At 32.2% G+C, this 12,362-nt stretch overlaps 2 protein-coding genes and 1 long non-coding RNA gene across 3 annotated transcripts in view; 2 read left to right on the forward strand and 1 right to left on the reverse strand.

Moving 5' to 3' along the window:
- Positions 1-4,020, forward strand: part of LOC112691707 (nose resistant to fluoxetine protein 6-like) — a 51,455-nt gene extending 47,435 nt beyond the window's left edge. Inside the window, exons 11-13 of the mRNA XM_025566075.1 lie at positions 648-837; positions 1,911-2,053; positions 2,957-4,020. Coding sequence (XP_025421860.1) covers positions 648-837; positions 1,911-2,053; positions 2,957-3,109 — 486 coding nt within the window. The 3' untranslated portion in view covers positions 3,110-4,020. The remainder of the gene's footprint in view (positions 1-647; positions 838-1,910; positions 2,054-2,956) is intronic.
- An 884-nt stretch (positions 4,021-4,904) lies between these two features.
- LOC112691739 lies at positions 4,905-10,488 on the reverse strand. The gene is made up of 4 exons (XM_025566117.1): positions 9,640-10,488; positions 8,822-8,922; positions 6,259-7,153; positions 4,905-5,467 (listed from the first exon to the last, which is right to left on the reverse strand). The coding sequence occupies exons 2-4, from the start codon at positions 8,845-8,847 to the stop codon at positions 4,925-4,927; spliced, it is 1,464 nt and encodes a 487-aa protein (XP_025421902.1). The 5' UTR covers positions 8,848-8,922; positions 9,640-10,488; the 3' UTR covers positions 4,905-4,924.
- A 606-nt stretch (positions 10,489-11,094) lies between these two features.
- LOC112691740 overlaps positions 11,095-12,362 on the forward strand; it is a 4,157-nt gene continuing 2,889 nt past the window's right edge. The window contains exon 1 of the long non-coding RNA XR_003149345.1: positions 11,095-11,675. This is a non-coding gene — a long non-coding RNA (uncharacterized LOC112691740). The remainder of the gene's footprint in view (positions 11,676-12,362) is intronic.

Below are 12,362 nucleotides of genomic sequence, written 5' to 3' on the forward strand. Positions count from 1 at the left end.
TGTTATTATTTTAAAATTGTTTACGTAGAAAATACTAATGAATAATCGTTGATAATGAACATATTACTCGGACGCATATTTTACCGTATTTTGAATGGTACGTATTTTAGCGCTTGTTATTGCGTGCAGTGGCGCACACAGGATTTTTTTCGGGTGAGGGGGGTCAAGGTAAAAATATAACACGTTTCACAATTAACAAAATTATGCAAATCCTTAATATATTTTAACTTAAATAATAGCATTGATAATAGAATAGACTCTTCTATAATCAATGATACTAGGTATTCAATACTAGCTCTTCATATTTCAAACTTGTAAAGTTTGTAAATTTCAACCTGGACATCGGAGAAAATTGTTTTTTTTTTGGGGGGGAGGGGGTACAACCCTTTAATCCCTCCTGCGTGCGACACTGATTGTGTGTCTTTAAGTGCTTTAGGTCCTGAACTTTGATCATAATAACAGTGCACAGGGCACTTATAAATTTTATCTTTTCGTATTTCGCGTTTCGTTTGAGCTATGGTATTGGAAGTATTTAACAAGTTTTCAACAAACCCCACTACGTACCGCAACACACTTTTTCGCTATTGCACGAGCGGGTCAAAAACCATACAATTGTCTTTACATAATGATCTTTTCGCATCCCCCAGAGCTATTTGAAGTTAGGATGGGTCGCCGCCGCCGGATTCTTCTACGAGGCGTTCATACAACCGTCGAAAATGGGTTCCATCGATTACGTGTACGACGTGAACGACGCGGCCAACTTTGCGGCTTTCGCGCCGATCTATTGGTGCATATTTTTCAGCTGGATCATATTCGTCTCGTACACTGGCAACGGAGGTTGGTATTCACTATGATGATATTATTATATTATTATATTCGATATTAAGCATCGGTGTCGCGCGTCGGGGCCCAGAGGCGGCTCGATCATGAATTTTGTGGTTCACCGAACTACCAAAAATGTTGGGGTGGGTGTCGTTTTAATAGGTGGGTACTTGATGATTGGCATCTGGCAGCTGTAGTTAATAAAAAAATTGGTAATTTAATAAAAATCAGGTAAGTTTTCGTACCTAATATAACTTTTTGGGCGGGTGGTATTAAGTATGCTTGAATCACTTATTAAAAAATGTCGAACCGCCTATGCCACGCGCGCGCACACCGTCTCGTACGTTCGAACGAACAACCGAAAATACCGAACCACGTAGCTAACCCGATTTGTCCCGATCGCGGGGGTCGGGTATTCGAACCCCTCGAGATTTTAACGTGTTTAGAAAAGAAGTTATGTGTATTATATTTTCATACGATTCAAATTTAATATTGTAAATATTTTCCAGGGTTATTTGTAAAGTCCGTTGTCGTACTATTAATTAATAATAATTAATAATACTAATTATTACCAAAATTATTGTCTTTTGAAATACATTTGAAACAAGCGGTAGTAAAAATATTAAGCCCGGTGCCCTGAACATGAACTTCGACCGTTCTGAAATGTTCAAAAATAATATAAAATAATAATAATAATAATAATAAATAATAATAGTTCTGTCCGAGCGAGCTTGTTCCAACGAAATCGTGTTGGACTATGAAAATAATAATTGACGATAAAGTTTTATAAACAATCAGTAGGTCTTTTATCAGGCAAAAGTGAATGGAAGACAGTGACAGGATAAATGACTTTAACAAAATCAACGGGTCAAAAATGATTTTCTTTTTTAAACAAAGTCACCCTCCATCGCCTCGTCAATTATTGTCACGCGCGCACGAGTCCCGGTGGTGGTTCCAAGCCGACGTTTTAGTCGCGATCCGGTCTCACCCCGTCTAACACCCGGCAACTTTGTCCGTGGAATGTTTTCACGTGTACTATACGTGCACTAAATGCGTGTCTGTTTGATTTTGTTTTTTTCTTTCCCCAGGATTCATGACGTCGTTGTTTTCGTGGAAGGGTTTCGCAGTGTGCACCCGTCTGTCGTACACGTTCTACTTGACACAATTTCCCGTGTTCTTCTACAACGTGGGAAGCCTTCGCTCGGCGCTGGAGTACAATTTCGGTCTGATTGTGAGTATTCGCAGCATGCACGCCCGCACACGTACATTGAAACGATGCAAACGTAAATTATATAAAAAATATATATATTTAATATTTGCGCGCACCCACCGCACGTGGTCGACTGCGTGTACGCGGCCGAGTACGACTGCAGCTCTGGGCACGAACGCGGCGCACACCCTTGCCCCAAGGTCGTGTAGGTTTGCGGATCGGTAAAAATGTCGGGGACGAGACGTGCCATCGAAGTGATAAACGGTTGCCGCTCGTCGCTCGGTTCGAAAACAAATGGAAACGAAAAAGGGATTAACTTACGCGGACGAGATGTGTGGTCGAAAAACGCGTTCGATCGACCATTTGACGGAAAACAATCACGTTTATCGTTGTTTTTGTTCGTAAACGATACGGGACCGTATTGCGGATCCGCTACGGGGCGGTAATCTGAAACGTGCGTGTACACATGTGCGAGCCGAACCTACCACGAACCGTTCGCGATAGTAATTGGGACGGCGAACCGTTCCATCGAGAGTCGGTTTTTTCGACAAACCTCTCGCGAACCCAGTACAAGTTGGGACGCTGTTGGTTCGCGAGCGGGTCGCAAGTATAAACGTGGCATTAACGAACACGACACGAACCCTTCACGAGCGGGTCGCTGTACGTTCGGCTCGCACACGCGGCTTTCACATTAGATTTTTTCGTGTTCGATTAGCAACAGGACGCGCACATTTTTCCCACGCACAACTTGTCCCGTTTCTAAACGTGTCGCAGTCGCGTGTTAACCGAGTGAAAACGTGTTCGAAGTCGAAGCGTTCCCGAAACGCTCTGTCGGGGGGGGGGGGATAACAAACCGACCGCATGTCGAACCGTCCCTGCGCGCGCGCGCGCCCCTTACTTTCTCACCCCGTGCACTGGTTCCAGGTGAACGTCAAGGAGATTGCGGTTATCGTGGCCGTGTCCGTCTTGCTCACCGTTGCCGTTGAGATGCCGTTCAACAACCTGAGGATGGCGTTCGTGAAGAAATCGTTCAGGCACGTGCCCGAGGCCGTTGGTTGCGACTCGAAGAACGACTGAGGCCTACGCGTTACCTAAACCTAAACCGACCGTTCGCGTGCTCACTTTCTTTTTTATACATTTTTTTCACTCGTCCGTCCACACACACAACATAAAAATATCATCGTCACTACCAGTGCATCATCCGATACCTTTATGATTCGCGATCATCGTAGATCGGCACGGATCGAATGTTGCTGCGACAGTGCTGTCATCGGTTTCCGGTTTGCACGCGGCCTGCGATGACGGATCCGTCGCAAGCGAAACGTGCTAACAGAATCCTTGTCGGTATTTTATTGCGATTCGAACGGAAATCACTTGACGTTTCCGCGCGTGTTCACGTACGCAAACGTCGCCGGTGCAGCTGCTGGGCCGTACGTATGGACCGGTGACGCGTCGAAACAAATCTAAAAACATCTCATACCGACTGTGCGCAGCAGCCTTTCCTCCTAACATTTGCACCTTTTTTACAGTTCAATATTTGCATTCGTAAAGTTTTATAATTTTCATCGAAGCGTAAAAACTCATTTTAAATGGTACCGGCGACCATCAACTGTCACAATAAACATATAGTAGTTTCTAAGAAAATGATTAACTCGAATTGTGTTTATACATTATTATATTATTACCTTAACTATCATTATTATCATATTATTATTATTATTATTATTATTATATGATTATTATCATTATATTTGTACAAGTTTATAAGCAATTAGAGTTGATTGTTTGTGAATTTTTTATTTAAATATATATATTAAAAAAAAAAAAACGATTGTCATGAACAACAAGTTATACACCTTGTGCAGGATAAAAGTTAAATGAGATTAACAATACTGTTTCACTTAAATAGATTTAAGATTTTAGTATAGTAAATTATTAATTAAAAAAATAATTATTTTGTATAAAATATAAACACATTTGTATAATTTCTACGTTGTTGGCATATTTTTAGTTTTAAAATAGCAAAAAAAAAAAAATAAAAATTACAATGAATAATTATAATGCGATTTTACCGATTTTCATTGTTCTGATCATGCTGTTAAAAAAGTACTGTTATGTATAATATGAACAGTAAATATGTACACGACAATTTTTAAAATTTAAAATTAACCACTCATATAATTGGATAAAAGAAAACGAACTATGTAGTTTTGGTATGCTGCCGGAATCAAAAACAATAATAAGGTCAAAGTACTACGAGAAGATAAATATTTTAAATATATTTAACATTATGTATAATTGCATATTAATTACTTACAATTTATACTATACATCTAATCATATTATTTAAAAACTAATATTATAGTATATATTATATATTAATCACTTTTCAAGTTAAACTTAAAAAAAACTTAAAAAAAAAAATATAAATATTCTTTTTGAAATAAGTAATACTTATTTTTAACAAATAACAACTTGTATTTGGTAAATTAATTTCAATAAATTTAAAATTAATCAAAATGCAATTTATTTTTAAAAACAAGTTCGATTTATAGCAAAAAAAAAAAAATAATGATACAATTAAAATATAAAATTAAATGCTATCACACAAGACATAAGAAAAATAATTGTAAGTGAATAAAAAAAAAAACAAAAAAAAAAAAAAAATAGAATATCTATATTATGATAATAAAACCTTTTTTTTTTTTTGAACACAATAAATAGTTTACCCAATTAAATTAAAGAATAACCTATACTTAATTTTTTACAGTATTAATCATCAAATATTAATTATATACATAAATTCATAATATGTACTTATATATTTTATGTTTTATGATTGTTTTAAAAAAAAATTCATATTAAAAGTTGTTGTATAAAAATATGATGAAATTAATAAAATCCAATCACTATAAATTCATAATTATTGGAAAATATAATTGAGAGTTTACCCACATGAACCAATGAATACTTTGAATTTAATTGTAGAGACCTGACAATAATATGTTCTTTAACATCAAATATGTCATATGAATTTGGAATAGTAGAGCGTAATATTAAAAACCTATCGTTGATAGGCATCAAAGAAAATCGCATTGCAATTGCATCAATAGCAATTTTTTGTGTTACTTCAAAATTATCTGACAAGGACTTGCTGAGATCATATTTAAATATACTAGAATTAATATTATAATAAATAAATTTTCTTGTACTATCAATTGAAAATGTGTCACAATCAATCCAAAATACTTTATAAATGTTAGAAATTCTTGCGATGAATGGTGTTTCGGGTGCTTCGTTTTCGACGCCGATAAGATGAGCAGTCGTCTTGAATTGAGTAACAGGACCGAATATAGATACTCTAAATGGCAAGTTACTTTTCTCCAAATGGTAAATAATAGCTTGACAAGGTGGTATATCATTAGGCATCACTATCTGTAAAATAAAACAAACGCAATTGTATATTTGTATACAAAATATATAATAACCATCACTTGTCACTATCATAATTACTTTAATTTTTAAACATAAAATAAGTATACATTTTTCAAACTATAAATTGTATATATAGATTGTTTTTACACACATATTTCATTTTACATTATATTTTAATGTAATATAATAAATATAGTAGATATAATATACTATATAAACAATTTAAATTAGTTTATAATTCAACACGTTTATTCAAATTTTTTGACTAACATCAATAATAATGAAATCTACACATAGAAATAAATTACCATTTTAAGTAAGGCATAATAATTTTTTTTTATTATTAAAATAATAAAAAATTAAATTAAAAATTATTAAATAGTTAATTCTCGTAAATTAATATATAAATAATTTTTTCTTCTTCAGTTATTAAAGGCCATTAAGGCCCATTAGCGCTTTATAAATAAACAAATAGATTATATATATATAGAAATAATTAAATAATAGCTTAGCCTGGTGTATTATTATATTTGTTAAGTATAACCAATTTCGAATTAAAAATTTAGTTTCAGTTTGATTACACATAATTAATTATAAATTACTGCAAACCTAGACTATATAACTTACAAAATATATTTGACTAACAATTTTATGGAGAAAATGTATTTAATTACATATCAAAAAAATTTTGAAAATGCATTCAAATAGTGACAATTATTGAAAAGGTTAAAATAATTTTTAATTTTAATTTTATTTTCTACTTAGGTTATAAATTAAAAAAATTAATTTACCTTAAATGTGATTCCAATCATCACTCTTTGGGAATCATACTTCAAACATTGTACAGTGTTTGGTATTTGAGAATAAATCAGTTCTCGATATACACGCATATTGGCCAAATCATATATAAACAATTGATTCTTGTTCGGTAGAACTACTGCTAAATGTTCATCATCAATAGCAATTTTAGTATTATTATTTGCTTCTAAGTATTTTGTAAGATATTCTGGATTTTGTTCAATATTTAACTCAGGTTTAGAGATCATCACATCAGATCTTTGTATAAAAGTATCATTTCTAATAGCATATATAAATAAATTTGAATGAATTTCAAATACTAAATACTTTTTATTACCGATAATCTTAATGGTGCTATCTCTTATTGAAATTAATTTTTTAAAAAAAGTATGTATTCTTAAACGTACTTTCAATTCTGGCCCAGGAGTACATTTCAATAAAGTTGCTTCTATTGGACGCCTATTTTTGTAACGATTTACTGTGATAATATAATCATCGGTACAGTATGTTAAATTGGATGTTTTACGTTGCACATGAATTGTTGAAAAATCATTAGCTTTAATATTTTTTAAAACCATATTATAACGATTAAAAACCGACCACCATGTACAAAAGGGACCAAATAATTTAACTGAAGTAGTTTCAATATAACCTTTGGATTCTGTGTTATTTCTAAACATGTCATCAAAACACTTAGTATAATCATATCTCTGTACATTCATCTTCTCGCAAATGTTCATCCAAATTATATTTTGATTTATGTAATGACATCGCCAAATCTTACTTACACATGCTAATGAAAGAACATCAGATAAACTTAAATGATTAATAATTCTTGTTATTATCTCAATTGGAAGAGTATGTATTGGAACATTAGATTTGTCAACACTGTAAAAAAAAAAAAAAAATTAAATTGCATTAGTAATATTTTGACTTTAGTGAATTTTATTTTATTAAATTAAACGCAGTAAATTTGATAATCAAATTATTTTGTTTTAATAACTCATATGGAATGTTATAATTTTTAAAAATAAATATTAATGATTTAATTTGAAAATTAGAAAATTAATTTTTATTTTGGGAAAATTGAAGATAACTAATAATTTATGAGGCTTATTTTTCTGAAAATATTTACTATTCAACTACTTAATTTCATGTTCTTTATAATTTTTATATATTTTTTATAGAAAACTGTATTATTTAAGATAAAATGTTCTATTTCTAGACAAAAAATGCTTCTATTAAATATATTTCTAAATTGATTTCTATCTGCTAAAAATAAATACCTAGAAATATCTAAAAATAAAAATATCTAAAAAATAAAATAAAAAATATCTAAAAATAGATACCTAGATAGTACTTAAATATTTAAAATTATTAAATCGCACACTGTCTTAATTTCAAGTTTCATTCAACATTTAATTTTTGCTTGAAATTGTGCAACTTTTACTAAAAGTATTTTTTTTTAAAGAATTTTAAAATATATCTTTATACTATTCAAAATTTATGTTTGACATATACTTATAATCATAACATTATTTAGTATTACATTTTCAGTGATCACAGGGAGTTATGCTTTCAACTTGATTTAAATAATCTATAATATATTTGCCTTACATAATGGTAAGTTACAATAAAAAAAAAATGTATCTGAGAATTAATATGACAGACCCAATTCAATTTTAGTTGATACTTAATACATTCTAACGTAAGTAAATTTGACATTTATGTTATTTAATTTATAGATAAAAATGTATTTAATTTTTAGAAATTATAATCGTATCAAGAAAATTTATTTTTATTTCCTATGTAAATTTGTAGAGGAAATGTGGTTTATATACTATTTTTATTTAAACAAAATAATTATTTATTTAAATACTCAATCATTTAATGTGAAACTAAATATGCTATTATCTTATTTAAAAGACTAAAAAAATAATGAAATACATGTAACAAGAAAAAACACATTATTAATTGAAGAATATATTAGTTAAATACATAAAATTAATATTCAACCTAATTTGGTTGATTATTCATTATTTATAATTACATTTCAAATAATCATTTAATTTATAAAGCAATTTTGGAATTGTTTATTACATTATAATTATTCTGTTTAAATCCTAATGTTTTCATACTTAATTTGAGTATTTTCAGCATATAATTGTTTAGTGATTTATGTCGTTAAGAACTAGAGTATAGATGTGGAAAAGAATTTAAAATATTTTTTAAAAATAATGTATACTGTCGTTTTTTTAATATTAATTAATTTTATAGAAAATATGAATTGCAAAAAACTATTAAAATGACAAATTTTCTCAAATAATAGCTTATATATATATACATAATATAAGTGAAATATTTATTTTATACTTAGTATTTAAAATTGAAATTTGAGGTATTTGTATTTTTACTATTTATCAATATTGCTATACAATTTTATGACTATAGGTATCTACTTAAATTATTATAAATAAAGGTGAATAGTAAAAATAGCTAATTATAATGATTAATAAATATAAACTTAATTATAAACAAGATAAAAGATAGACTTACTTTTCAAACAAATTACAGACAGCCATGTTTTCTGCTAATACACAATCAATATTTGTATCGACTGTTTAAGTCTATATGTATTGTTTACAAACTAAATAGATCTGTAAGAAAAATATATTTATCAAATTTCTTAAATATTAAATTAATAAAAATAACTATTACAAATGTTGTATGATTGTTGGAAAGTCACTTAAGTAAAATATATTAAAATATAGTTGAAAATAATAAAGATTTAATCACTGAAGCTTGATAATAGCATTGCATTTTGAAAATATAACTTAAGAATTAGAATAATAAATTTCTATAATATGATTTATTATTCTGTGCCATAATATCAGTTTTAACATAGAACAATAAGACAATAGACCTTTTTTGAAAATCATAAGTTAAAACCCCATAGTTCAGATAAATAAAAAATTATTAATTAATATAAAGGATTTTATTTGAATATCTGAAGTATTAAATGTTAGGCACATGCAATGAACTCAGTCAAAAGGTGACAACCATTGAATTACACAAAGAGAATGGAAGCGCATCATGTGTAAATCCATAAAAATGGAATAATGAGCAACAGCGATTGCTCGAAAATCAACATGCCGTTCTTAAGGGTGACGTGTAGCTTCAACTGAAAGACATTGTTCATCATATCCCTATTTGCATAAAATAAATTTCCATATACATGATGTTGATGGTCCGGACACAGGGTTGGCACCCATTGGATAATGTTTAGACCTAAAAGCGTATAGGGACGTGAGCCTCGGAGAGAGGAGAATTCAAATCAAACATTAGCTGACATTTAACGTTAATTAATCCTTTACCTGAGGGGTTTTCGAACGGTGTTATCCAACACATGAAACTGTGCGCTGCGCACGTCGTCCACACACGAGTGTGTTGCATTACATCAGTAACAATGCAGACGATAAGGATTTTAATTGAATAATTATGTCCGACGATGATATAATTGTTGGACGACGGCGGCGGTGTTCAGAAGCGAAGACGATAATTATTCCGTTCGGCTGTGAAGACGGTCTGGTTACGACGGGGAGGGAGAACGTTGTAGGACTGCGCTGGCGAAGACGATCGAAACGAAAACCGAGGAAAAAACAAAAATATATATGATAAACACGACGACGACAAGAGAATAGGAACGTACGTAAGTTGAACGCGCGATCTGCGGAGTATGGAAAGCACGGCGGCGGCGTGAATGGCATGCACGAAACAATAATAGTAATAGTAATAATAATATTATTACGGGAACCGAATGCGACGCGTGCGCGCGCGTGTTGGCGTGCGTGCGTGCGCTAGACTCAACGGCGATTTCGCGTCGCCCGTGCGCGCACCGGAGAAAAACAGTAAAAGTCATTATCAGAACGTAATTATTACGCGCACGTTATCAGCCGCGTTGGAATTCGACGATCCGCCGACGAGTGCTCGCGGCCGTGAGATCCCGGACGAACGGGTTGCTGCGGCGACCGTGTACCGTTGGTTCTCGAAAACGTTTACGTTTTCGAGACGGGCGACGGGGCCGTAGGGCGCAATAGGGTTTTTAGCGCCCCATCGAGATCGAATGTACACACGTGTGTACGTAAAAACTTTTGTTTCTCGACACCGTCGTCCGACTAGGCCGGTAAGGCGGAGCGATATTGTGCGGGGTCCCGTCCGTTGCGCGCCGCGGGCACGTTCCGTGATCTATTTAATCAGTGGCGTAGTTACGGGGAGGGTGTAAGGGGTATCCGCCCCCTCCACAGATTTTTTTTTTATTGATATTTGATTATTATTTATTAATATTTATGTATTATAGTAAAATATTTTGATTTTACTATGATTAGGTATATATTAAAAATTGAATAACAAAATAATTTTCATTAATACGGGACATAATAACACTATTTTAAATGTAATATTATATATGATCTCGTTTTAAGATATACTACGAACACTTAAAAACTTACTCTTAAACACCCCCCCCCCCCCCAGAAAAGAATTGTATCTACGCTACTGTATTTAATCGTCGACTATTTCTATTCGTAGTGTTGTCAGCTATCAAGCTTCGACGGTGAAAACGAGAACGGACGGATCTGGTAAATCCCGACCAGCTTTGTCGTCCGTCTCGACAAGTTTCAGATGTTGAGAACCGCGCCGGCCCGCTCTGCACCGCGGATCGCCTTCGCTTGTTTACATATTTTTCGTACGAGGCCGAGCTCCGCGCCCCGCCGACCTAACTCGGCTTAATACAATACTTAGTATTGTACGTCCACGATCCGCGGCGGCGCGACGACGTTATCAGTTGTCTTATCAATGGTTCCCGTTGACGATAGTTTTTTTTTTTTTTTTTGCTGTTCACCCGTTCGTTTCCCACGCTACTTCAACGTATATATTATCGCATTGCATACAAACGCGTTCATCGTCTTCCGAACCCGAAGGACCGACCTGTAGCGTCCCACGTACTACAGCTAACAGCTTATTAAATTATTAGGACTTGGAATTTCAACAGCTAAATTAATTGTTGTGCTTGGAATAATTTTGAACAGTTCAAATAAATCACTTAACCACAACTAGTATTAATTGTTTACAACATCCACCTACATATCCAAGCGTTAAACAGACTTAGTGAATAACTGAGATTCCATCGATCGGTTGGCACGCAACAGACCGAACAACGTTGCCGAACAAAGGTTGCTATCGCGCAACGACCGTGTTGTCGGGATGCTTCTACGCGAGATCGTGAATTCGGTTCTCATCGGCGTAGGGGTTGATTCGTTGATTTATTGTTGCCACCGCGATGGTCACGATTTTTATCAACAGAAATCGATCAGCGCGTCATCATATATTGTCGATATTCGGACCCATTGTGGTAAGAAAATGTGTGTGCACAATGATCTACCTCCATTATTGAGGACTACCATAAATTCTATTTCCCCGGCCGAACAATATCACCGCAATCCGCCCTTGATTTTAACTATCAAACGCTTATCATTGACATACTATTCAACATAAATTTAACAGTTTATATGTTTGAAATGTTATGTCATTATTAATGGCCAATGTGTGATTACATGATTCATTGTTAGTAATTATCTGTTATGTGATAAAATGTGCAACCTCATTCAAATTTAAAATTAAGTAAACAAATAAACTTAGCGAGTCATTTAAATAAATATGTCAAGCAAATAGTCAAATTATACATAAAGATTAGTACAAATAAAGTATAAAAATATAAATTATGATAAATGTTCACTAAAAAATAAATTATGATTGTAAATAAATATTTAAAAATATGTATGTGTATAAATAAAAAAATATTTGATTGCATTAATTTTTTTTCTACACGTTGAAAGATGTAAAAAGAAATCTAAAAGAAGTTTTTGGACTACTTTTTAATATTATTCATTGACGTATTCACTATGAATACTTATTATAAAACCTCCAAGCTCATTTTACTATTTATATTACTTTAAATTACATTTTATTACATTAAATTACATTTTATTACATTAAATTACATTTTATTACATTAAATTACATTTTATTACATTAAATT

This window comes from Sipha flava, unplaced genomic scaffold (assembly GCF_003268045.1).
Source record: "Sipha flava isolate LNK unplaced genomic scaffold, YSA_version1 66_pilon_pilon, whole genome shotgun sequence".
Lineage (NCBI taxonomy): Eukaryota > Metazoa > Arthropoda > Insecta > Hemiptera > Aphididae > Sipha > Sipha flava.

Coding starts and splice junctions, on each gene's coding strand:
- LOC112691739 (XM_025566117.1), bottom strand. CDS start 8,847: ATGGCTGTCTGTAATTTGTTTGAAAA. Junction 7,154..8,821: donor GTCTGTAATTTGTTTGAAAA/GTAAGTCTATCT, acceptor TTTTTTTTACAG/TGTTGACAAATCTAATGTTC. Junction 5,468..6,258: donor TGATTGGAATCACATTTAAG/GTAAATTAATTT, acceptor TTTATTTTACAG/ATAGTGATGCCTAATGATAT.